General features: G+C 38.6%; 1 protein-coding gene across 2 annotated transcripts; it reads left to right on the forward strand.

The window, feature by feature from the left end:
• Positions 1–1,121: 1,121 nt before the first annotated feature.
• LOC144960080 (uncharacterized) lies at positions 1,122–26,577 on the forward strand. Of its 2 annotated transcripts, none has more exons than XM_078893030.1 (11): positions 1,122–1,568; positions 3,208–3,394; positions 5,283–5,438; positions 6,089–6,166; positions 9,418–9,600; positions 11,793–11,912; positions 14,517–14,661; positions 15,004–15,222; positions 17,536–19,808; positions 21,103–21,258; positions 25,050–26,577. In XM_078893030.1, the coding sequence occupies exons 1-11, from the start codon at positions 1,201–1,203 to the stop codon at positions 25,248–25,250; spliced, it is 4,086 nt and encodes a 1,361-aa protein (XP_078749156.1). In that variant the 5' UTR covers positions 1,122–1,200; the 3' UTR covers positions 25,251–26,577. The 2 variants fall into 2 exon arrangements, with proteins under 2 accessions (XP_078749156.1, XP_078749155.1); XM_078893029.1 differs by having other exon boundaries at positions 1,141–1,568; positions 11,790–11,912.
• The last annotated feature ends 1,164 nt before the right edge of the window (positions 26,578–27,741 follow it).

Raw genomic sequence — 27,741 nt, forward strand, 5'->3', positions numbered from 1 at the left:
TAATATCAATTTCAGTTTATAAACAAACACAACTGTTTTCAAAGCGAGTTCCAAAATGGCAGCTATCTTACCTATTATTTCAAACTATTTAGGCCTAGAGTGTTAGCCCCCTATAGTCTTCAATTATTCAAGACAAACCCCATTCTTGGTAATTTCGTAGAAGCGAAACTAGGCTGCTGGCAGCTGGGGACTGTAAAAAATAAAACAATAATGACTATACCTAATAGCTTTAAAAAATACAAACCCAAAAAGAACCCGCCCCCTCCCTCCATAAAAAACCCCAACAAAACACACACACGCACAAACAAAAAAAAAATATAGATAGTATGCGCTTGGCTAAGAAGCTCATAACATTGCCATCCGGAAGTAAAACGGACGAACACACAAAACTATGTGTAACCATGAACTTTTATAGTCTGGTTAATACAGTTCAGTGAGAATAACTCACAAACGCGGATGGCAAAATATAACAACAAAGGCTTGAGTGACGTCATCTTCGAACTATCTATATGGAGGGTTTCGGGGCTAGAAACCCTTCTTCAGCCAACAACAACAAAGAATGAAATCGCAAATTAAATAGGATTACTAAAAAAACAATAACAAACAAACAAACAAAAAAACAAACAAAAAAAAAAAACAAAACAAACAAAAAAAAACAAAAAACAAAAAAAAAAAAAAACAAACAAGAAAAAAAAAAAAACTACAAAAAAAAAACAAAAAAACAAAAACAAAAAAACAACAACAACAAACAAAACAAACTCAGATCGACGTTAGGGACGTTTTCGGTTCCTACGTCCTTTCTGTATCTTGGAATGAAAACAAAAGAATTGTTCGTAATGTTACTTTATGGAATGAGGAGTGCCAAAAAAGTCTTTTATTCCATCTTAATAAAATACGTGGGAATTATTTAATAATTATTTCGTTAAAAATGTATTTTGATATCGGTCATTTAAAATCCATAGTTTTTAAAATGTATTTTATTATCATTGAAATGAGAAGCCTCTATAATATCAATATCTTTATTTTTATTATTAGGCCTATTATTTTTTTTTTTAAGTGGGTTGTATAGGCTGTCAATAAAGTTTATATACGTAAATCGGATCTCTGAAATTGTTGTTTTTGTTGTGATTCTACGTCTCTTCCTCTCTATCGTCAACAAAACAGGAAAAATGGTTGCCTGCCGATTATAATCAAAACAAAATGGATCTCGATTCTGTTGATCATCCGGGCAGATTTTTCTCTTTTCTGGCCCGGGATCTAAAATCTCTTGCCCTTAGTAATATTCAGTTCTTTGAAAATGGGAAACAAAGTCACCATGCGAAATTTCATATGTCATTTAGTTTGTTATACGAGTACCTCGATGTTGGCATTGAACCAAGCTACAGGGAATTGTCCCAACATTTACATCTGTACGACTTCGCCCCCGATGTAAAAGGAAACGGCTACAGAAGCCTTTTACAAGTTGTTCATAAATGCTGCCTTCATCTTTTGCAACTGTCACGATATATTTCTAGTGTAAAGGATTCGATGCTTTTCAGAAAGAGATATTATGCCAAAGAACTAGAAGCGTAAGTTCCAATAAAAGATTTGCCAGAGCCAGTGAATTAAGATATTTCTTCATTCGTCTTCTCAATCTACTTCTTCTTCTTCTTCTTCTTCTTCTTCTTCTTCTTCTTCTTCTTCTTCTTGTTCATGTTGTTGTTGTTGTTGTTGTTCTTCTTCTTCTTCTTCTTCTTCTTCTTCTTCTTCATCTTCTTCTTCTTCTTCTTTTTCTTTTTCTTCTTCTTCTTCTTCTTCTTCTTCTTCTTCTTCTTCTTCTTCTTCTTCTTCTTCTTCTTCTTCTTCTTCTTCTTCTTCTTCTTCTTCTTCTTCTTCTTCTTCTTCTTCTTCTTCTTCTTCTTCTTCTTCTTCAAGGACCGTGTCAGTCCATCAACTACGCATGCCAGGGAATAACGGTAGAGGTAGAGTCACGAAGTGATGTTATGGCCACGGAATGATGTTATTAATATTTATATGAATTAATACTCTAATTTCTTCTCTCTCTCTCTCACTCTCTGTCATTTTCTCTTCTTTTTCATTGTCTATCTCTGTCTTTTCTTTCTCTCTCTCGCTCTCTCTTTCTCTCTCTCTCTCTCTCTCTCTCTCTCTCTCTCTCTCTCTATGCCCCCCCCCCCCCACTTTCCCTCCCTGCCAGATAAATACAATAATGAGTTACTAGGTAGGATAGATTCTGTGACTACATGCCATGTTACCATGGTTACCATGTAGGGCTATATAGATTCTTAGACTATTTAAATTTTTTATATTTTTCATCTGGTGTGGTTTGGGTGGGGATTGGTGGGGGGGGGGTTATTTTGTATCAATTTATGATACGATTGTCAAGTTTAATAATTATTTTCTCAGTAAAGTTATAATTATTTTATCGCGTAAAGAAAAATGACAGTTATTACAATTGTAAGTTCAGTTTTTGATCAAAGTTAATCTTTTGGGAAAGAGGGCCCCGATTGCTCAGTTGGTAGAGCACTCGCTTCACACGCGAAGAGACCGTGATCGAACCCAGGTGCAATTGAGATTTTTTTCTGACCCCCCTGTCCATCCAGGAGTGAATGGGTAGTTGAAAGTGCTTTGCAATAGACTAGTATCCTATCCAAAGGATAGCAAGCAATTGCTATTGTCCATTTAACCCTATAGAAATCGGGATAAACTCCAGCTCCATGAGCCGAATGGCTCTGAAGGACTACTTTGTTTTTTGTTTTTTATTTTGGGAAAGAGAATGACACTCGCAACAACTACAAAAACGCGGGTGGTTGGATGGGAGCATCACCCTTGAATCATATACCTATGATGTTCGCATGGGTGTACGATCCGATAGTGATGTCGTTTCTTCTTCTCTTTACTAGCCTATCCTGCTTCTTTGGTTTGTGATTGTATTTTTGACAGGGGATATTTTTTTTCTGTAAATCTTCTGCCTGTTTGTTCTTGGTTATTTATTATTTAGCTTATGATATCTTTAGGTTATGATTTTGATTTACAATTGTACTATTTTTGTTAGATTGCTTGTTTTTTTGTTTCAGCGGTCTCTCATATAACCTCAATTGTGTTGGAAGAGACCTAAAGCAACAAACAAACAAAAAACAAACAAAAAAAACTACAAAAACAGCTACATTGACAACAGTTATTGGTATAAATTCTATATTTCTCCAACAGTTATGTATCGGCCCTGGGTCAGCTCCGTGCTATATTGTACTATGCCATGAAGCTGATCCACTACTGCCAAGAAGGAGAACTGTTTGCCGATGAGGAAAAGCTGGACAACACCGTGGCTGACCATCTGATGATGGAGGTGGAGAGTTTGAACCAGGAATGTTTCTATGGGAGATGTCTAGGATTTCAAGTAAGTCCCAAGGAAATTTGACCTTGCTCTACAGAGCTGCCAACTAATCATCGAATGTCAATCGCCAATCATTAAAAAAAAAAAAAAAATTAAAAATTGAACTTTTGTATTTTGCTAATATCTACTAAACATGCTCAAAGCGCTTTACAATGGGTCCCTGGCCAACAGCAACATTTCACATTTAGGACGGGACATGACACCTGTTTGGCGATATTACAATTTTTTTGGGGGCAGAGATAACGCTGTTAACGGCCAGGTACTCATTTTACACCTGAATACGGTGAGAAAATATGAGTAAAGAGCCTTTTCCAAGGACTCAACTCTGTGCAGAGCAATGCTCGAACCTAGGACCTTCCGCTCTGAAAGCGAGTGTCATACCACTAGACCACATAGCCGAAATGAGATTTCAAGCACAGAATGATAATAAAGTTTTGTTTACATATTGACATGGATGATTCATTGTTCTACGATTTAGACAATTGTGAACCGTCGTCTCCAAGGAGTATTATATGCCGATATGTGGCCTAGTGGTATGACACTGACACTCGCTTTCGGATCGGAAGGTCCTGGGTTTGAGCCTTCCCTGGTGCATAGTTGAGTCCTTGGAAAAGGCTCTTCACTCATATTCTCTCACCGTACTCTGGTGTAAAATGAGTACCTGCTGGCCATTAACAGCTTTGTCTCTGTCGGAAAAAAAATATTTAAAAATTGTATTATCGCCTAAGCGGCGTCATGTCTCGTTCTACGTGTTGCTGTTAGTCAAGGTGAGCACGTTTAGTGGATTATCCGCAATATAAAAGCTCCAGTTCTTGTGCGGCTATGTGGTCTAGTGGTATGACACTCGCTTTCGGATCGGAAGGTTCTGGTTTCGAGCCTCGCGCTCGGCGCATGGTTGAGTCCATGGAAAAGCCTCTTTACTCACATTCTCTCACCGTACTCAGGTGTAAAATGAGTACCTGGCCGTTAACAGCGTTGTCTTTGTCCGAAAAATTGTAATATCGCCTAACACAGGCGTTATGTCCTGTCCTACATGTTAAATGTTGCTGTTGACCAGGGACCCCTTGTAAAGCGCTTTGAGCACGTTTAGTGGATATTGCGCTATATAAAAGCTCAATTTTATTTATTTTTCAAGCTTAAAAACTGAACTTCTTGATAAGGTTTCTATTTTTAGTTTTCTTAGTGTAAAAAGATGAATGATAAAAGTCACTTGGGACATTTTTAAAAAAAGTAAGAAATCAATAAAGATCTTTTTATTTCCCTTGCCCATCAGAACTCATCTCTCTGACTCTTACAAATGTTGAGAACAAAAGAGTGAAAGTGAATCAATCAAATCTGAATAATACTGACGACTTGCATCAAAACTGATTTTGATTGACAAAATCCATACAGGCTGCCATATCATGTGGTTTTTAATTGAGCTTTTATATAGCGCAATATCCACTAAATGTGCTCAAAGCGCTTTACAGGGGGTCCCTGGTCAACAGCAACATTTAACATGTAAGACGGGACATGCCGACTGTTAGGCGATAATACAATTTTTCGGACAAAGACAACGCTGTTAACGGCCAGGTACTCATTTTACACCTGAGTACGGTGAGAGAAAGTGAGTAAAGAGCCTTTTCCAAGGACTCAACTATGCGCAGGAACCCAGGACCTTCCGATCCGAAAGCGAGTGTCATACCACAAGACCACATAGCCGCACAAAATTCAATCATACTGCTCAGTCTGTGGTGAACTAAGATCTTTTGTGAATCAAATCTGAATAATACTGACGACTTGCATCAAAACTGATTTTGATTGACAAAATCCATCAGTTCAATCATACTGCTCAGTCTGTGATGAACTAAGATCTTTTTATCCAACCCCCCCCCCCCATCCCCCTCGCCAGTTTTGTGAATCCATGATGCGGCCCGTACAGATCATGAACATTGCCATGGCGTCATACTCGGAGGGGTATCTGGAATCTTCCAGTGTCATGCAGGTTGCCTCATCCGTCTTCAATAGTGGAAAATATTTCATGGACCCAGAACTTCGAGCGACTCAGGTGAACTTTGGAACTTTAAAAAAAAAATGTATATAAAAAAAAATAAAAATAAGAGGTAGCCTGGAATAAACTAAATTAGTATTATTTACCTCAATTTCAAAATATGTTTTGTTGGCCTTTTTTTTTTTCTGACTTAACAATCTGAGAAATGACTTTTTCTTTTTTCTTACTTAACAATCCAGGAAATTTACCTTTTTTCTGACTTAATAACCCAAAAAATTGGCCTTTTTTTCTGACAACCAAGAAATAGGCCTTTATTCTGACTGAATCCAAGAAATTGGCCTTTTTTTCTGACAACCAAGAAATAGGCCTTTATTCTGACTGAATCCAAGAAATTGGCCTTTTTTTCTGACAACCAGGAAATAGGCCTTTATTCTGACTGAATCCAAGAAATTGGCCTTTTTTCTGACCATTATTTTCTGACAACAATCCAGGAAATTGGCCCTTCTTTCTTAATCAAGAAAATTAGACTTTTTTCTGACTTAATCCACGAAATTGGCCCTTTTTTCTTAATCAAGAAAATTATACTTTTTTCTGACTAACAAATCCAGGAAATGGGCCTGAAAAGCAACTATAAATCGTCTTAGTCTGAGTCTGTTCATTCTTTAATGTTTATAATTGTTTTGTTTTTTTGTTTTTGTTTTTTTCAGCTTGCCAAAGTCACCAGAACGGCTGACATTCAATTCTGCAAAGCGTTTTGGTCGATCTCCGAGTCAGGTCTTGTACAGGTGAGTGGAAGTCAACGGATTTTGTAATGCTGTACTGCTTGCATTCGATTTTAACCTTTGATTCAATTCCCAACCAAAAGCCATTAGTCCAGTTCATTGACCAGTAGTAGCCATTGAACAAGAAAACTGATTGAACCAATCTCCGTGATCATTTTTTAAACATGACATTTGGATGTTCTCAGAAATGTTCTCACGAACATAAATCTGGATGGGGTTCATGACCTCCCATAGTGGGCAGGGGGGGTACATACTGTGTCTTCTATCCCCTTATATCTGTTTTCCAACATGCTTTCTGTCTTTGTCTTTGAATGAGATTACTTGGTTTTGTCCTGGCCCTGGCCGGATTCCTAGCTGGGAGGGAAACAGTCAAATGCATAGTTATTGTTTTGGGAGATGATATATTTTTCTTTGTAAATCATCTCTCTGTTATGTATTTTTTATATGTTATTTTGAATGTATAATGTAAGCATTTGAATGTATTCCTTTTTGTTGGATTTTGTGATTGTGTCCGGATGAGACTTATAGGTGATCTCAAACTAAGTGCATTGGTGGTATGCTCTTGGAATCTACATCTGATCCCTATTTGTTCCCAGTTCCCCTTTGTCTTACTTTCTCTTGGGTGCTTTAATTCTAATTCTAGAACTTTTTACTATCCCATTTTATTCCTTTTTACAAAACGCCGTAAAACTCTTAAAAACAAACAAACAAACGAACATAAATCCTGCCCTCATTTCACTAATATTAGAGTCAAGGAAGAAGTATTAGAGGAAGCTGAAACTAAAAGGTTACTAATTCGTACAATAACAAATAGACAAATGCAATTTTTAGGGCACCTAAATCGTCATAAATGTATTGAACATCTTGCTCTCACAGAAAAGATAGAAGGTAAAAAGAGTAAAGGTTGACTAAGACAAACATAGTTGAATAGTTTGAACACTGGGTGACAAATAAAGAGAAGAGTAATATTAGTTTTCTGAGGTTATCTGATCAGAGAGATGAATGGCGTACCATGATCACCGATGTCTGGCACAGACTTTGTACTTGAAGAAAAAGAGTTGAGGGTGTAAAAAAGATGTCCGTTTGAGACCTGTGTCTGGGACATAAAATTTTTTTTTTTTTTAAATTATGCCTTTTTCACCACGACATCATAAGACATCGTCGCCTAGGCATTCCACAAAGGAATATAGATAACTCATCAAACAAGATGTCTGATGTCAACAGGAATCACCCATGTTGTCCAAGTGAGCAAATTGGGGGTTAATAATCTTGCTCAAGGAAGATAACGAAAGTGCCTGAAGCGGGGCTTGAACCCGGGTCCTTCGGGTCACAGTGCAATGCCTTAACCACTCGGCTACTTCGCCCCCTGTCTGGGACATAAGACTAGGATAAGATGTGTTTGATCCCATGACATGCCAGGCTTACGTTCTGATGATCAACTGTTTTGTTATTATAATGAGTTTAAAAAAATTAAAATTAGCTTTTATATAGCGCAATATCCACTAAACGTGCTCAAAGTGCATTACAAGGATTTCTACCCAAACATGTAGGATGAGAGATGACGCCTGTTAAGGGATAATACAATTTCTTTTCAGAATTAGACAACGATGTTAACGACCAGGTACTCATTTTACACCTGAGTATGTTGAGAGATTGTGAGTAAAGAGCCTTTTCCAAGGTCTCAACTATGCGCCGAGCGAGGCTCGAACCCAGGACCTTCCGATCCGAAAGTGAGTGTCATACCACTAGACCACATTGCCATAGTTTTTACCATGACAACATTCGTAATACGTACTGAGTCCCGACTGGACCTGTAGAGTTTCTGAGCATTGGAGAAGCAGTGACGCAAACACTCACCGACCATGGTAATAAACTTTATACGCTTACTGCGGTTCGACGTAGAGGTGCGAAATTTTGGATCCGACGCCAACAAGGAGAGTCTTTCTCCCACCTAATAGGGAATGAGATTAGCAGAAGAGTAGCGTCCCTTGATTGGACGTCACCGGTGGAGAAGCTTTTAGAGAGAGAAAGTCATTGGCGTTTTGCGCATACGTCTCTCGTGCTCGCTGCCGGAGAAAGCGGCATGAAACACTTCACCAAAAGCGAGGACGAAAGAGACGCCTGCGCAAAACCATGTTGACATTCTCTCTGTAAGGTGACGTCCAATCAAGGGACGCTACTCTTGTGCTAATCTCATTCCCTATAGGGACACTCCATTATAACGAGAACATTGCTTAGAATGTTAAATTTATGCTGTTGGACATTTGTTATTGCAATCAATGATGAGGAGCTGAAGGGAAAATTTTCCATCTTACACTGGGAGATTTGTCAAACAGGAAATGGAATTTTAGTGTTCATATTTCTATTAGACAGTTGGTGTTATGATTAGACAGGTGGTGTTATGATTAGACAAGTGGTGTTATGATTAGACAGTTGGTGTTATGATTAGACAGTTGGTGTTATGATTAGACAGGTGGTGTTATGATTAGACAGGTGGTGTTATGATTAGACAGTTGGTGTTATGATTAGACAGTTGGAATTATGATTAGATAGGTGGTGTTATGATTAGACAGGTGGTGTTATGATTAGACAGGTGGTGTTATGATTAGACAGTTGGTGTTATGATTAGACAGTTGGTGTTATGATTAAACAGTTGAAATTATGATTAGACAGGTGGTGTTATGATTAGACAGGTGGTGTTATGATTAGACAGGTGGTGTTATGATTAGACAGTTGGTGTTATGATTAGACAGTTGGTGTTATGATTAGACAGGTGGTGTTATGATTAGACAGGTGGTGTTATGATTAGACAGTTGGTGTTATGATTAGACAGGTGGTGTTATGATTAGACAGGTGGTGTTATGATTAGACAGTTGGTGTTATGATTAGACAGGTGGTGTTATGATTAGACAGGTGGTGTTATAATTAGACAGTTGGTGTTATGATTAGACAGGTGGTGTTATGTTAGACAGTTGGTGTTCTGATTAGACAGGTAGTGCTATGATTAGACAGATGGTGTTATGATTAGACAGTTGGTTTTGTGATTAGACAGTTGGTTTTACACTGGAAGTCAGAATAGAAAAAATTATGTTTGGGGGGGATAGGAGACTTTGCATTTTGGGCGATATTCCGTCGGATAGAAATTTCCATTATGTCAGGTCGGACTGTATTGGTGTTGTCATTTATTGATTGTTGAAGAAGGGTTTCAACCTGAAATGATCCTCATTCTATCTTTCATCCCCGTGTTTTGTCAGCAACTTCCGTCCGTGGTTTGTCCGTCTGTGGAGGTCAACGAGCTGTTTCCCCTGGGTCCTGATGCGTTTGAGCTCCCTCTGGTGGATGGGTCGGACACAGTGGTGATTACCCCCCCTTGTGCTCATGTTGGACCAGGCCACGTCATGGTGCGGCTTTTGTCTGCCAAGTTAAGGGAAGGTCAGGTGAGTCAAGGTAATGGAAGGCCAGGTGAATCAAGGTAATGGAAGGCCAGGTGAGTCAAGTTAATGGAGGCCAGGTGAGTCAAGATAATGGAAGGCCAGGTGAGTCAAGGTAATAGAAGGCTAGGTGAGTCAAGGTAATGGAAGGACAGGTGAGTCAAGGTAATGGAAGGCCAGGTGAGTCAAGGTAATGGAAGGCCAGGTGAGTCAAGGTAATGGAAGGCCAGGTGAGTCAAGGTAATGGAAGCCAGGTGAGTCAAGGTAATGGAAGGCCAGGTGAGTCAAGGTAATGGAGGGTCAGTTGAGTCAAGTTAAGGGAAGGACAGGTGACTCAAGGGAAGGACAGGTGAGTTAAGGTAATGGAAGGCCAGGTGAGTCAAGCTAATAGAAGGCTAGGTGAGTCAAGGTAATGGAGGGTCTGGTGAGTGAAGGTAATGAAAGGCCAGGTGAGTCAAGTTAAGGGAGGGTCTGGTGAGTGAAGGTAATGAAAGGCCAGGTGAGTGAAGGTAATGGAAGGCCAGGTGAGTCAAGGTAATGGAAGGACAGGTGAGTCAAGGGAAGAACAGGTGAGTCAAGGTAATGGAGGGCCAGGTGAGTCAAGTTAAGGGAAGGACAGGTGAGTCAAGGTAATGGAGGGCCAGGTGAGTCAAGTTAAGGGAAGGGCAGGTGAGTCAAGGGAAGGACAGGTGAGTCCAGGTAATAGAGGGCCAGGTGAGTCAAGTTAAGGGAAGGCCAGGTGAGTCAAGGTAATGGAAGGCCAGGTGAGTCAAGTTAAGGGAAGGACAGGTGAGTCAAGGGAAGGACAGGTGAGTCCAGATAATGGAAGGCCAGGTGAGTCAAGTTATTGAATAATCCCCCCCCCCCCTGCCCCCCACTGCCTGTCTTGCAAAAAGAAGAGACAACCAAAAAAAATCATATAATTTTTATACGTAAAATTTTTTCTTGATTTTCTGTTTTATAAGATTACAATTTACTTTCATTAAATCATTCGATGAAGTTTTGAGGAAAAGTGAAAATGTGCCACATATGTAAAACCGCTTATTGGGTGTGTATCCTGATGTCTATCACAAACTTTGTCCCAATGAACTCAGTGAACCCAAGACTTCTCCTCCACGTTGTTTGCCACCCGTAGAGGTTCTTGATGCTATTCTCAAACGCGTAAAAAGATTGGTGTGTTCTTGGCTTTATTCGACTCCTATTATCACGCAAAAATGGAAAATAATAGCTTTAATAATACATATATAGTTTGTCTTTGAGGAATGTTAGTATAGATGAGGTTAAAGTACTTACTTACTTACTTAGGCCGCCCCTTGGGACACCCAACCTGAGCCACAAGTCTTCGCCATTCTGTCCTGTCCTCCATAAGCGTACGCAGCTCCCGGGTGTTGTCCATTCCTGTGTCATCTAGCAGACAGTCAATGTAGGTTTTATTCTGCCTGCCTCTGTTTCTGGTTCGCTCAGGTGGTTCCCATAGCACAAGACTGCTTGCAATCTCCTCCTTAAAGTAACCAGTGCCAAATTACTCCATGTTTCATAATAAAATTCCCAATAAGATTCGCCTTTTGAAATTAAAATTCATTCAACAATCTTCGGACTAGACCAAAACTAAAAGAAGAAAGTATAATCTGTTTTGAAAAAGAGAAACGGTTCAAAACATTTCTTTAAAATATGAGAATGTCAATTTTTGATTAGTTTTTAGATTATTACTTGAATGGGAATGCCCATACCAATGTTGACATTTTTGTTATTATGTTATAGTGAAATCAGATTCCCCCCCCCCCCCCCCCCCCCCCACACTGAAATGAAGAGGATCTCTAATAATACAATTATTGTTAATGTTGATTAATATCAGCCACAATACGCTTCAACAGTCATGATGTCACTTCCCTTGTAATGACGTATGGTAACTTAGTAACTGACTCGGAACAATGGCGGACGCCCTTATGAAATATTTCTCCGACGAGCATAAAAGCGTATCCAGAGGGAAAAAACTTTATAAATCTGATCATGTTTTGACTTTTACACATTTTGATCACAAGACGTATGAAAAGTTCTAGCCAGCATGAAGAATAAAAAGTACAGATTTTCTTTGTTTAGAACCACGATGGCCACTGTTGCTGGGCGACGTGACATCAGACTATTCAATCCAATTGTAATGGATTAAAAATTAATTTTTCCATCTTTCGTCCCAGCAGCAAACATTCCTGAAATCGTCCAAGACAAAATCCCCAACTGTGACCAACCCGAGAACACCAGGACTCGTAGTCCACATCCATGGGGGAGGCTTCATCGCACAGTCATCGAAATCACACGAGGTGTGTACGGTAGTCACACAGGCTCCTCCTACCCTTCACTTTTAGCGGAATCATTCTGCTTAATTGGTCTACATTCCGCGATTCCGCATTCAAGGCAAAAATTCCGCTTTTCAAGCAAGAAAAATCATTTTAAAAATGTTAGCTATGGTTTATTTCGTCATCATCCTCTATGGTCAATCAACACACATTTTGTGTGTCTGACTATTCCCTTCATAGTGTGTGCAGTTGATGTCAGATAATATCCTGACAAGATTAAATTCAACCATTCAATGATTTGCTCTGAGACTGCCAGGGCCTGTATCCGCCATTATTATTAGACCCCCTTTTTAGTCTTGAAACAATCTGCAGTTTTGTAGACATTTTATATTGTATCATTTGAGGACTTTGGATTGTCTATGACATCTGCAGCAAATCATGTCGTAGTTAATATTAGTAAGTTTATTCCGTTTTTTGGTCTCAAATTCCGCTTTTTATGTACTATGATTCCTCTTTGGGGCTATTGGGGGTAGGAGCCTCTGTTTTCAGACGGGAACTTCCAAAAGGGGTGGGGGGCGGTAGGAGTTTGGTCATAAAAATGTTTTTCATTACATCATGAATAAAGACCAAGATAAAAATACAAAGAAGAAGAGGAGGAGGAGAAATTATTTCTCTGGTTTTAACTTTTCCCACAACTGCTTAACTCACTCAATCCTAGAGATTTTTTGCTACTTTTCAAAATTGGAAAATTTTTAAAATAAAAAATGAGCATGTACAGAATTTTATTCAACTAACATTATACATCTCAAAAACTAAAAACATCAGCTTTGATACTACTACGCCTATAATTTGTCTCGGGGAAAAATGTAATAAATAGTCATGGGGTAAAACTAACCTGGGTAAACTACGGATATAGTCGGTGTTAGGGTTGAATGAGTTAGAGGTGCTCGACAAGCTTATTGAAATCAACAATGGAGAGTTATAGTTTGTAGGCCATGGGGACTGATGGAATATTCGCAATCTGCAGCTAAGCTAGATTCATGGAGAGTTATAGTTTGTAGGCCATGGGGACTGATGGAATATTCGCAATCTGCAGCTAAGCTAGATTCTATCTTCAAGTCTATCAGATAAAAAAGGCTTTTCTTTACACGCCATGGGTGCCAGTTTTCCGGTTCATGCCGGAATTCCGGTTTCGCGATATCTGGGAGTCATGTAACTCCGGTTTCAGTGTTTTTAATAAAATAACCAAGTCATTTAATAATGGTATAAAAACCCTGATGAAATAAGAGTAAAGTTTAGGCCGCATTTTCAGTAGGAACATTTGCAGGTTTGGCAAAGTGTCCAATTTTTAGTTTCAGGTTTCAGCACTTCTTCCTGCTGGCACCCATGTTACACGCCTTTACACACCTTCTGATCTTTCCTTTACACACACTGATACACACCTACTGATCTTTACTTTACACACACTGGTACACGCCTTACACACCTACTGATCTTTACTTTACACACACTGGTACACGCCTTACACACCTACTGATCTTTACTTTACACACACTGGTACACGCCTTACACACCTACTGATCTTTACTTTACACACACTGGAATCCACCTTTACACACCTACTGATCTTTATTTTACACGCACTGGAATCCACATTTACACACCTACTGATCTTTACTTTACACACACTGGAACCCACCTTTACACACCTACTGATCTTTACTTTACACACACTGGAACCCACCTTTACACACCTACTGATCTTTATTTTACACGCACTGGAATCCACATTTACACACCTACTGATCTTTACTTTACACACACTGGAACCCACCTTTACACACCTACTGATCTTTACTTTACACACACTGGAACCCACCTTTACACACCTACTGATCTTTACTTTACACACACTGGTACACGCCTTTACACACCTACTGAGCTTTACTTTACACACACTTAGTACCCGCCTTTACACACCTACTAATCTTTACTTTACACACACTGGTACACGCCTTACACACCTACTGATCTTTACTTTACACACACTGGTACACGCCTTACACACCTACTAATCTTTACTTTACACACACTGGTAAACGCCTTGCACACCTACTGATCTTTACTTTACACACACTTAGTACCCGCCTTTACACACCTACTAATCTTTACTTTACACACACTTAGTACCCGCCTTTACACACCTACTGATCTTTACTTTACACACACTTAGTACCCGCCTTTACACACCTACTGATCTTTACTTTACACACACTGATACACACCTACTGATCTTTACTTTACACACACTTAGTACCCGCCTTTACACACCTACTAATCTTTACTTTACACACACTTAGTACCCGCCTTTACACACCTACTGATCTGTCCTTTACACACACTGATACACACCTACTGATCTTTACTTTACACACACTGGTACCCGCCTTTACACACCTACTGATCTGTCCTTTACACACACTGATACACACCTACTGATCTTTCCTTTACAAACGTTAGTACACACCGTTACTTATTTCAGCCAAAAAGTTCTGTGTTTCGTGTTTTGCTCTTTTTAAAAAAAATTAAATCTGTTATATTTGTGCTATTTGGTTTTCCTTCATCCAGATGTACCTTCGGGACTGGGCACGTATCGTGGACATCCCCATCCTGTCTGTCGACTACTCCCTGGCACCAGAGTTACCTTTCCCTAGGGCCCTAGAGGATTGTTTCTACGCCTATGCCTGGGCAGTCAAGAACTGTCAGCAACTCGGTGAGATCTGCTTCAAAATCTGTAAAAATGTTTATTATTATCATTATTATTATTATTATTATTATTATTATTATTATTATTATTATTATTATTATTATTATTATTATTATTATTATTATTATTATTATTATTATTATTATTATTATTATTTTTATTATTATTATTATTATTATTATTATTATTATTATTATTATTATTATTATTATTATTATTATTATTATTATTATTATTATTATTATTATTTACCATTACTATTACTATTACCCATCAGTGTCAGCAGAAGCAGCATTGTTAAAATCATCATCCTCCATGTTTTCCTGATTTCATCGGACACGAACACAGGTTCCCTGGGTGAAAGAATCATTATGTGTGGGGACAGTGCTGGGGGCAACCTGGCCATCTCAACGGCCATGAGGGCCGCCTCTTTTGGCATCCGACGGCCCGATGGTGTGCTTGGTGTCTATCCTGTTACTATGATCCGCTACCTTCCGTCACCTGCCAGATTGCTAAGCTTGATGGATCCCATCCTGCCAGTTGGAATTGTCTCCAGATGTTTGGCTGGTAGGTGGTGGTATTCTTCAGGATTGTATGATATTTGTGTGTCTATGTGTGGGTGTACGTTTGGGTGTATCTGTGTGTCTATGTGTGTTTGTATGTAAGTGTCTATGTATGTGTGTATGTGTGTCTATGTATGTGTCTATGTGTGTGTGTCTATGTATGTGTCTATGTGTGTGTATGTGTCTATGTGGGTGTATGTGTGTTTGTCTATGTATGTCTGTTTATGTGTGTGTCTATGTGTGTATGTTTGTGACTATGTGTGTGTGTGTATGTTTGAGTCTATATGTGTGTATGGTATGTGCGTGCTTATGTGTGTGTGTGTGACTATGTATGTGTATGTGTGTGTCTATGTATGTGTGTATGTGTGTGTGTCTATGTATGTGTGGATGTATGTGTCTATGTGTATGTCTATGTATGTGTGTGTCTATGTGTGTGTATGTGTGTCTATGTATGTGTGTATGTTTGTGTCTATGTGTGTGTGTATGTGTGTGTCTATGTCTGTATGTATGTGTGTATGTATGTGTCTATGTGTATGTCTATGTGTGTGTCTATATATGTGTCTATGTGTGTGTAAATGTATGTGTGTGTGTCTATGCGTGTGTCTCTGTATGTGTCTATGTGTGTGTATGTGTGTCTATGTATGTGAATATGTGTGTCTATGTGTGTGTGTCTTTGTATGCGTCTATGTGTGTGTATGTGTGTCTATGTATGTGAATATGTGTGTCTATGTGTGTGTGTCTTTGTATGTGTCTATGTGTGTGTATGTGTGTCTATGTGTGTATGTGTGTCTATGTATGTGTCTATGTGTGTCTATGTGTCATTGTTTGTTTACAGCTTGTCTTCACTCTGTGTGGCTTCAAGCTTTCCTTAGGTTTTAAAAATACTAATATTAATTAATTAATTTTTTTATTTATTCATTAATTCATATATTTTTCTCTGTATTTATTAAATTATTTATTTATCAATTAATATATCCATTAATCCATTTATTTATTAATTTTTCGATTTATTTATTTATTTATTTTCAATGTATTTATTTATTTACTTTTTTATTCATTTGTATTCTTTAACCCATTGCCGCCCAAATCGCCCGTAATCGCCCGCTCCGAAAACATCTGCATAAGTCCGGATCGCCCGATATCGCCCGCCAGATACCCAGTGTCATTGAACCCGTATATTAAAAATGTGTGTAGAACCACTTCTTTTTAATTGAAAAACGAAAGTAGAGAAAGAGTAAAAGCGAAACTAGCCGTTTCGCTATTGTATTTATCTCAATTCGTTTATCTGCTGCGATTTTTTGAAGTTTGTCGACCAAATCGGTTGTGGTAACGTCCTTTTTTTTTTTTTTTTTTGCTGGAATGGCGTTTGAATTACTCAATTCTCGGGCGTGATCAACGTTTTTTTGATGGATAGTGATGATGATAGTACTCATTCAGACACTGAATCAGACATTGAGGTTGAGTTGGATGCACATTTTGATGACATTGACAATGGGTTTCATGTGTTTTAATATTATTACATATTTTTCACTTTAACATTTTTTTTTCAAATCAAAATATGAATCAATAGTCAAAAACAATACATCAAATTAAAGGCCATTCATTCTTCTTTCCAAAACAGCTTTTATTTTGTTTCTAGCATGCCTCACATTCTTGCAATTAATTTTTTAATGAAGTGTACTATGACATTTGGAAGAGTTATCTCCCCTCGCATGGTCAGTGAGAGACATTTTTTCAGATTATGCCGGGCAGCAATGGGTTGATATATTCATTGGCCCATTGATTAAGTTATTAATTACCTAGTTATTGTTTTATTTATTCGTATATTGTATTTATTCATTTTAAAATCAAATATTTATCTGTTTTCATTGGATTGATATTTATTCCTTTGTTTCCTTTGACAAAAAAATAATCCCATCTGTGCGCCTATGTGGTCTAGTGGTATAACACTCGCTTTCGGATCAGAAGGTCCTAAGTTCGAGCCTCACTCGCGCATAGTTGAGTCCTTGGAAAAAGGCTCTTTACTCACATTCTCTCACCGTACTCAGGTGTATAATGAGTACCTGGCTGTTAACCGCGTTGTCTCTGTCCAAAAAAATTGTAATATCGCCTAACGTATGTCATGTCTTGTTCTATATGTTACGTGTTGCTGTTGGTCAGGGACCCCTTGTAAAGCGCTTTGAGCATGTTTAGTGGATATTGCGCTGTAATATAAAGAAAAGCTCAAAGTTCAATTAATATTTTATGATTATATATTATTTTATAATTTATTATTTTCCCCCTTGTATTTTTCTTTGGATTTCAAACCAACCATCAGCCTATGCTGGAATCAACGAGGAACATCCTTTGGCATCTCCGTCCATGCAAGAGTTCCAGTCCAAGTCCAGTCTGAATACCATCCAGATGCAGACCACGGAATCGTCCGACAATGAGTGGGTCATCATTGGCCAGGACCAGGACGAATGTGACCAGATTGGAGAGCGGATGAAGCAGCATTCCCTGACACCGACCACTACAGCATCACTAGATATGTCAACCACTTCAAAAAGTGTGATTGATTCTTTAGAGGATTCATTTGACAAAGAAGAAATAAAGGCGGGTGAAGATGAAATGAAGCTGCAGCGAAGCGACACGTTGGAGTCTGATGAAGTAGAAATTTTCTCACAACTACGGGAAGCCGGTAGTTGTGTTTTGAATAAAGATGTGGTAGAAAACAGCACAACCTCTAGAGAAAAACATCAAAACAGGAAAGGGACTGTAAATACGAATCGAGGGGAAAGTAGAAGCATCCTCATTACTGAGAGTTTACAGGAAACTGCCAAAAGTGTCATGGAGGGGGCACAGAGTATGTTGACCTCACTGTCGTCATTCATTCCATCACGAGTCACAGCTGCCACAGCCACTGCCGTCACTAACCCCACGTCTTCATCTCTGCCCAAATCCTGTGATGTTACAAAGTCCACAGATTTCTACGTCAATCGTAGCATAAGCTCAGATGCTGTCGATCCCAGAAGTGGCGTTGAGAAATCGGAAGACGATTGTATCTCCATTCCAAATGTTTCCAAAAGTGATGACTTGTCGCATGAAACATTTTCCACTTCAGAGAGAGAGCAAGAAATTGAAGTCATTGGTGCCTCGTCATCATCACCATCACCTTCCATTTCATCACCTTTGACAAATGTCCACAAGGTCAAAGATGGTCATCCCCAACCCTTGTCCACCACCCACCACCCCCATAACCCACTGCCTTCTTCTCAATACGAAATACAACCTACAACCCCTACGGATATCAATTTAACGTCTGCAAACAACAATGATGATCACGATTTTGATTCAATTTCTCTGGTAAGCAACGAGGATGAAGCAATGACAATAACAAAGCCAGTCGTTGGAGTTTCACCGGTTGCCGAAACAACATCAAAAACTTTACCGTGTGATTTTGAATCAACACTGACTACTGTTCCTTCCTCATTCCATCACCCCTCACTAACTCAGGAACAAAAACCCACATCAGTTGTCCAAACCGAATGTCTTTCACCATCTCAAGATTCACCCACGTCATCGGATCATCATCATCATCATAACTCACAAGAATCAATTCCATCTTCGTCAAATGGTAATGACAATTCCCTAGAAGTCTTTCTAGCCTCGGTGCCTTCATCTCCTCAACAATCTTCAAACTCCCCGACTGGCAGTCAATTTCAATCTTCAAACTTTGACTCTACATCTAAAATCCCCGGATTTCACACCACCACCACCAGCATCATTTCCAGTTTAAGTAAAAATACAACTCCTGAATATCAACAACAACCGGAACAAAAATCAGAGACAAACAAGCATGTCCAAGCAACACAGAGTTCACGATCTTCTGAAACAACCAAAGTCACCTCATCAAGGTCAAATTCCACTGACCAAAGGCACTCCAACCTCAACACTTCAGCCATTACCACCACTATCACAACGACTAACACCCCCTCCACCACCATGACAAAGACCCCTTCCACCACCTCCCCTAAGCCACCTTCCATTCTAAATCTCTTCCCCACCACTACAACTACTACCACTGTTATTGTCAGCGACACCACGATAACCAAGCCGCCAAATCATATTCTCCACAGCGTGTCGTCACCAGCAACACCAAATCATATTCTCCACAGCTTGCCATCACCAGTGACACCACCACCATCATCGAATACAAACACATCTGTCAACATCAACCCCAATCTCATGGTGCATTCTGACAACCCAGCAGTGTTGCCAACGTCGTCACTCTCACCATCCCCAAATCATATCTTCAAAGGAAACGGAAACGGTTCAGATCTGGAAAGTAGTGACACTGACGTCGACGTCGGAGATTCTTTCAGAACTTCCTGTTTAGAATTCCTGGGGCCACCGATGCCAAATGACACTTCCTATTACACCAGCCGCCACGCCATTTCAGTCGCAGACATTGAGGCCAGACTGAACGAAGGAATGTCTCGGAGTGATTCCGCGCCTGCTTTCTCAGCTTTGCTCAGTCCAGTTAGCCCGACAGCTCCTGAATCAAAGGGAGACAATCATCATCAACTTCCTTTCCCAAATGGATTCAGGGTTGGTATTTATAATTTTCCTCATGTCTGATTGAGTTTTATCCCACTGTTTTTCGTTGAATATGGTTGATTTGATAATAAGAAATTTATTTTTTTATAACGCTTTTACCGAAGCCTCAAACACTTAACATGACAAGTGAATTATTTGACTTAACTATGCCACAGACCATACACAGTGAATGTCATTTTTACTGTAAAATCACTATGTAACTATGTAAATAAGATGTATTTTTATATCTCGTCAACGTGAAATGGGCGGTTTGGGTCTATTCTACCATTTTAATTACCTATATTGGGTGGTTTTAATCATTCTGTATCGGCATTATAGGATAAAAACATTTTTGGTGAAAACAATAAATTATCTGTGTTGATGCCTGTTTTGCATCCTTATTCGGGGTTTGGCATCAAACAGTATAACAATCTTGTGGTAAATTTTCCACTAAAACTTGTGAAGGAAAAACCTCCATATTCTTCCCTCTAATCAACAAAATTATAGCATTTTGTGTCACCAGAGAGAAATTTTACAGCTTTAGCTTATGGGATTTGTATTAGAATATTATAAAATTGTTAATCCAAACGTGATGACAACATTGATGTTAAAAATGTATAATTTGGATTATAAGTCAAAGTACACATAACATCCCCTATCAACAAAAGCTCTATATGGTGATATAATACCTTATCTCTGTGATAAGTGTGGACATTTTGAGACAATTTCATGGAACAGATTCTGAGAAATGTTTCACACAGTGTCCCATACCCCTGGAAAAATGACATATTGAGAAAATATAAAAATAGCTTTCCGTTTTTCACACTTTCCTTACTAACTGTACCCGTGTTTTCCGTGCTTTTATAGTCAATTTTGATAAATTGCACTTCAATAATTTTATTTCTTAGATCGTAAAATATCAATTTCAAATTTTAAAAGGATTTTCCTAATAATTCGACCCAAACTGCCCCTTAAAAATAAAAAAAAAACAATTCACACAGTTATGAGTTAATCTCCATCTCAACTTTTTTTTCCAAGCACCATCAGAATATGGAATTCCCTGCCCAAGAACATCAATAACTTAACGGCTAATTTGAATTCTACAGCGAAATTGATAAAATCCAAAACAAAGGCTACATCACATCAATTTGTTCTCACCAGTTCACACAGTCGCGATTATCTTTGATGCACGGAGTTGCTAGGTAATGACAAGACAAGATAAACAATTCTGTACTGAATGGTGAATCAAAATATTTACTAGACAAACACTTCATGTCCTTTTTTAAAACTTTCCAATCCTGTCCAGATGGGAATGTCACCGTCTGACTTCAAGCGTCAGAGCTTCACGCCGACCAGCCCCGTCAACATGATGAGAAAGGCGTTGATTGTCAGGAACCCTTACATGTCACCTCTGATGGCCGAGCCTGAACTCTTACAGGGTCTTCCACCTGTCTGTATTGTGGTACGATGACTATAGGAATACTCACTATTCTGTATTAGAACCCTTTTGGTTATTGGGAAAAACACCGATTGTATTATACCATTATTGCCATTTGAGAGTCCCTATTGTTCAGTTGGTAGAGCACTCACTTCACACGCACAAAGTGACCAAGATTAGTCCTGGGTGCAGTCGAGATGTTTTATTTTTCAGACCCTCCTGTTCACCCAGCTGTGATTGAGTAGCTGGGTCTATTAGATCTGGTGGAAATTACTTTGTGATAGACTAGCGTCCTATCCAAAGGATAGCAGGCAATTGCTATTGATCATTTAACGCTATAGAAACCAGGATAAACCCCGACTTCATGGGCCTCATGGCTCTGAAGAACCACGTTTGCCATTACCTGTTTGGGAATATCCTATGATTGTTTGGAAGAAATGTAGACATTTCAGAATTGTTCCTCTTCGCAGCTTTTCAGCTTATTTGTAATTATAAAAACAAAAAGATTTTGACAGGAATGATGCAGTGACCAGATTGATTCAGTACAGCTGGCGTACAACAGCTTGGAATGCAACGAGAGCTTTGTTCCAACTGGAAATAACGATATAGCCTATGCAAACCATGCATAACTGACATAGGGCTATACACAGGCTGTCCATAAAGTCTTTCCCTGATTTCAAAGACTTATTATTCTAAAACCGTTATAGATATTTACATCTGGTTTTCACCATCTTCTAAGGAACAGTCATACATGGATGCCCATTAGTCATTGACCCACATTTCATCACCAACTTTACCCAAAATCAACCTGAACCTAAAAGACATCATTTTTTTTCCCTTCAATTTTGGAATGACAAAAGTGCGTCACAATTTTTTTTTTTGTGTAATGTGATTGCATGAAACAAATTCATCAGAGGTAGCTCAACAAACTTTTCATAGTCCAGTTTGGCAGATCATTACAGGAAAACTTGTTATTTGAAAAAAAAAAGAAATAGGATAATCTAAATTTGCTGAAACACATAATGAGAGATTGAAATCATTCCCGTAGACCAAGCAAATTTTGTCGCACTGTTGCTATTCTGAAATAGAAGGAGAGAAGAATGAGGTCTTTTTAAGTTTATGTTGATTTTGGTAAATTTGAAGATGTAATGTAGGTCTATGGCTAATGGGCATAAATGTATGACTTTTCCTTAGAATATGCTGAAAACCAGATGTAAATGTTTGTAACGGTTTAACTCACTCAACCCTAACACCGACTCTATCCGTACTTTACCCAGGTTTCTTTTACCCCATGCCTATTTATTACATTTTTTCTGAGACAAATTATAGGCGTATTATCAAAGTTATTACGGAGTTATAGTTAGACACCGAAGCTCGCCTAACGAACGACTTGCCCAACACGTGACCATTTTTTTTCTCGCGTCCTCTCGTCTAATCTCGTCACTCCCGAATAGAAAGAGGAGGCGGAGCTCATATGATATAACGCAATGAAAGTTCTGTCCGATGACGGGTGGGGGGATATCACCTCTCCAAAACTTACCTTATTATATGAGATCTTGAGATTCTTATCCAATCATCGATTGCTCGTTTGACAGTTCGCTTGTGAACAGTTAGGAGACCATCTCTTGATTTATGGGCAGGCGGCTTTGCGTAAAGGCGGTGAGTGTTGTATACATCAAAGAGTACCGCTGACCGATGGGTAAATAGTGGTTGTATAACCCAAAAGCCCTGCCGTCTCGACTGCAAGGTCTTGTATGTAATAGTTGCGTCACCATCTCAAGGCTCAGGAATTAATTAGTGAGCTGATTCAAACAATGTGGGTTTCAAATTTATCGTATACGTAATCATTTGGAAGCTACAGAGAAAGGTGTTTTTGTGTAATCCCTTTCACACACACACACACGCGCGCGCACACACACACACACACACACACAAACATATACAAACAATACACAAACAATACACATCCCTGGTCATCTATTGCCTATATTATTAATGTTAATATATACATCCCATGCTGATTGTCACTACCCCCCAACCATTTCCACCATCCAAGTACCAGCGGCCTTTTCTCTTTGATTTCGTATCATGGTCTACCCGAAGCCCAACACCTCGATCGTTTGTGGGTCAACCCACCCCCCCTCCCCCCACCTTCCCCCGTAATCAATTTATAATTTTCTCTATAGAGCGCCACATGCACAATTATATACTATTGAATGACACTGACCTTGCCCCTCCCCTAACACAAGCCAACAGCAACCCAAGCTATCCTCTATCACGTGACCTTAGATCCGATGCTGCATACCGCTTGAGAGTCTTCACTATCCAGATCTCGTTCATGGTCACGTGAGAAGGCTATATCCTTTCGGGTTCGGCGTTCGGGTTCGGCGTTCGACCCGATTTCGTTAAAAGCCTATTGTTTTTAGTTTTTACATGTTAATGATAGTTGAATAAAACTATCTATGTACATGCTCATTAAAAAAAAATTTTTTTTCCAATTTTGAAAAGTAGAAAACATTTCTAGGATTGAGTGAGTTAAGAGTGATAAGTCTTTGAACTCAGGGAAAGATATGATGGACAAGCTGTATGTCTTAGAACTTGGCTACAACAGGGGGTCTGGTTTGTAAGTTTACTCAGAGCCATAAGAGTCACGTCAAATCCTTTCATAGCCATAAGACTCACAGAGCCACAGTTTATCCCAGTTTCTGTAGCTTGAAATGAATCATAACAATTACTTGCTTCATTTGGAATAAGGGTGCTAGTCTGTTGCATCGTGTACTTTCCACCCGATCTAACCCTGCTGCCTACCTGGTTTTTGGCAATTGTTTATCTGGATAAGACGTGACTTGATACCTTCTCCCACCTTCATGGATTGTACAAATAAGCCCCTTACAAGCCTCATGTCTCGTCCTATATTTTCAGTATTGCTGTGGGATCTCTTGAAAACCACTATAAAACCATTAAGTGGATATTGTTCTATATAACATCGGAAATTTATTTTTCGGATGCCATTTTGATTTAATTTGTAGTTTGTTTTTTTCATGGGCATAGCCAGAAATATTCAGTGTTGAGTATTTCTATCTCATTTTCATTCAATACCCCTTACAGGGTGTCATTCTCTGCCATTCAATCTACGCACTAGCTTATCTGGTTCTGAAGCAGTTTTTATAAAAAATAATTAAGAAGTCATCTTTTTCTGTTGTATTTAGATGGTATGTAGAAAAAAACAAACTGAGCATTTATTTATTTATTTAAAACAAAAATTTAAGTTGAAAAAGAACGGATAAACAATCTTCATGATTTACCACAGGTTTCATTACATTATTTTGTCGTGTCACCTCATAAAACATGTTTACGCTAATTATAGTACATGTCATGTTTAATGTGCGCCTAGAACTACATTCTACCGGACAGGTGCTATATAAATATATTACATTTTCATTATTATTATTATTATTATTATTATTATTATTAGTAGTAGTAGTAGTAGTAGTAGTAGTAGTAGTAGTAGTAGTAGTAGTAGTAGTAGTAGTAGTAGTAGTAGTAGTAGTAGTAGTAGTAGTAGTAGTGGTAGTAGTAGAAGTAGTAGTAGTAGTAGTAGTAGTAGTAGTAGTAGTAGTAGTAGTAGTAGTAGTAGTAGTAGTAGTAGTAGTAGTAGTAGTAGTAGTAGTAGTAGTAGTAGTGGTAGTAGTAGTAGTGGTAGTAGTAGTAGTAGTAGTAGTAGTGGTAGTAGTAGTAGTAGTAGTAGTAGTAGTAGTAGTAGTAGTAGTATTATAATCATTATAAGATATTCTTCACTTCCTCTATCTCTCAAGGCCAGTCACCTGGATCCACTTCTGGATGACTCAGTCATGTTTGCCAAAAGACTCAAGCGTCTGAAAATGCCCGTGGAACTACACCTGGTAGATGACCTGCCTCACGGATTCCTCAACTTTTCCCTCATCAGCCAGGAATCGAAGAGGGCTTCACAGTTCTGTGCCAACAAATTGTTGGAAATGATCAACCGGCCATCTTGATTTATGTAGGACCACAGAAACAATGGTGGGAATTTTGATTTCTGTGGGACCACAGAATCAATGGTGTGGAATTTTGATTTATGTGGGACCACAGAAACAATGGTGGGAATTTTGATTTATGTGGGACCACAGAAACAATGGTGGGAATTTTGATTTATGTGGGACCACAGAGACAATGGTGGGAATTTTGATTTATGTGGGACCACAGAAACAATGGTGGGAATTTTGATTTATGTGGGACCACAGAATCAATGGTGTGGAATTTTGATTTCTGTGGGACCACAGAATCAATGGTGTGGAATTTTGATTTATGTGGGACCACAGAATCAATGGTGTGGAATTTTGATTTATGTGGGACCACAGAATCAATGGTGTGGAATTTTGATTTCTGTGGGACCACAGAAACAATGGTGTGGAATTTTGATTTATGTGGGACCACAGAAACAATGGTGTGGAATTTTGATTTATGTGGGACCACAGAATCAATGGTGTGGAATTTTGATTTATGTGGGACCACAGAAACAATGGTGTGGAATTTTGATTTATGTGGGACCACAGAAACAATGGTGGGAATTTTGATTTATGTGGGACCACAGAATCAATGGTGTGGAATTTTGATTTATGTGGGACCACAGAATCAATGGTGTGGAATTTTGATTTATGTGGGACCACAGAAACAATGGTGTGGAATTTTGATTTATGTGGGACCACAGAATCAATGGTGTGGAATTTTGATTTATGTGGGACCACAGAATCAATGGTGTGGAATTTTGATTTATGTGGGACCACAGAATCAATGGTGTGGAATTTGATTATTGTGGAGCCACAGAATCAATTGTGAGGATTTTGAGTTTTGACCGGGCATCAAAGTTACTGTCTTTGTCCTATATCCACCTATATTTGTTTTCCAGCTTTCTGTCTATGCCTTGGAATGCGATTACTCGGTAGGATCATATGCCTGTCTCCAGATGATACTTTTAAGTGATCTCGTAACTAACAAAAATAACAGTTTGCTCTTAGAATGTTCCTCTTTTCCCTTTCTTTAATCCTTTGTCTTTTGTGTTACATTTTCTAGGATGTTTTCAAATGTAAATCCAGATTTAAAAATTTGTTGGGGTGTCATCTTAATCTTGACAGGCATTGGATTGTCCTAAAAGTGTTGCAAGCGCCGTAAAACCCTTAAAAACAAACAGACAAAAAAAAAACAGCCTGAATTGTAAATTTCCCATCTTTTTAGACTTTAGCCATTTTTTACTTCTTGTTCAGCTTGACAAAGTAACAGATTGGTAGGGTACATCATGTGCTATTGTCCTTTCCCATTGAAAAATTATGAAGATAAAAATTTAAGCCTTTAAAAAAAAATACAAAAAAACTTTAACACCACAAGTCAGAAGTAATTAACAAAAAAATAAATTTAATTTCTTTGGAAAAAACCCCAATAAAATACCAAACACAGAACGTTTCAAGCTCAAAACCCTTCTTCAGCCAACAAGAAAAACAATAAATAGATAACACATCGCTTAACATTCGGACAGATGGCAGAGAAACATTTGACACGTCTGCCCAAGCAAGTCGATTTGTTTACATTTCGAGATTCTTTTACTCAGGGACAAGCGTGTCAGATAGTCCTCTGCTGTTGGTCTGGATTTTAAACATTGTATTCATGCTTTTTATTGTCTTTGTTATTGGCTGAAGACGGGTTTTGAGCCTGAAACGTTTTGTGTTTGGTATTTTGTTCTTTTTCAAAGTCAGTCCACAAGCTTTAGCAGCTTGGCGCTTTGTTATTACTAGTCAGTCTTTATATTATAAATGATTTGTAGAACTTTTGAGTGTGTTCCTCTTAGTGGGGACCCTGTGCTTGTGTCTAGATTAGACTTTTAGGTGATCTCAAACTACGTGTGCTCTTGGAATCTACATCTGTTTCCAATTTGAACCAATTCCGCTTTGTCTTATCTTTTCTTGAGTGCTTTAATTGTAATTCTAGAACTTTTTACTATCCCATTTTCTTTCTTTTTACTGGCGCTGATATGGCCTTAATGTGTTGCAAGTGCCGTAAAACCCTTAAAAACAAACAAACAAAAACAGACAGGGTATCAATAAGGAAGAAATGTGTGCTGGTTCCAACCTCATTGGAAGTGTAAAACTACTCTTCCAGAGGACTGGATACATCATACCTTGTTGTGTAATTCGTCTTCTATCTGGTGTCAGAGTGATGGCGTCTTATTTTCTAGTCTAAATAGAATGCTGGTCGTCAATAAAGATCATCCATCCTCGCTCTTGTACATCCCGTAATCCTAGAAATCTGCCTGTACATCCTGCTACTAAAACAGTTATGTCACCTTTATGTAACCTATTCATTATCGGTATCTACTCCAAAGGACTGGTTCCATACATATTTACAAGGATTTAGGAACCAAAAGAATAGAAAGTTTGATGTCAAGACTTTTCTTTATTCCGTCTTGATTGAATAATGTCAGAGATTTCATCCTGG

Source organism: Berghia stephanieae, chromosome 14 (genome assembly GCF_034508935.2).
Source record: "Berghia stephanieae isolate SIO BIC M18660-M18661 chromosome 14, UCSD_Bste_1.3, whole genome shotgun sequence".
NCBI lineage: Eukaryota > Metazoa > Mollusca > Gastropoda > Nudibranchia > Aeolidiidae > Berghia > Berghia stephanieae.

What these genes read in the sequence shown, in the direction of transcription:
- LOC144960080 (XM_078893029.1), top strand. Translation starts at nt 1,201, where the DNA reads ATGGATCTCGATTCTGTTGATCATCCGGGCAGATTTTTCTCTTTTCTG. An exon ending in TATGCCAAAGAACTAGAAGC is followed by an intron (nt 1,569 to 3,207) that starts GTAAGTTCCAAT and finishes TTTCTCCAACAG; the next exon opens with TTATGTATCGGCCCTGGGTC. An exon ending in GGAGATGTCTAGGATTTCAA is followed by an intron (nt 3,395 to 5,282) that starts GTAAGTCCCAAG and finishes CCCCCTCGCCAG; the next exon opens with TTTTGTGAATCCATGATGCG.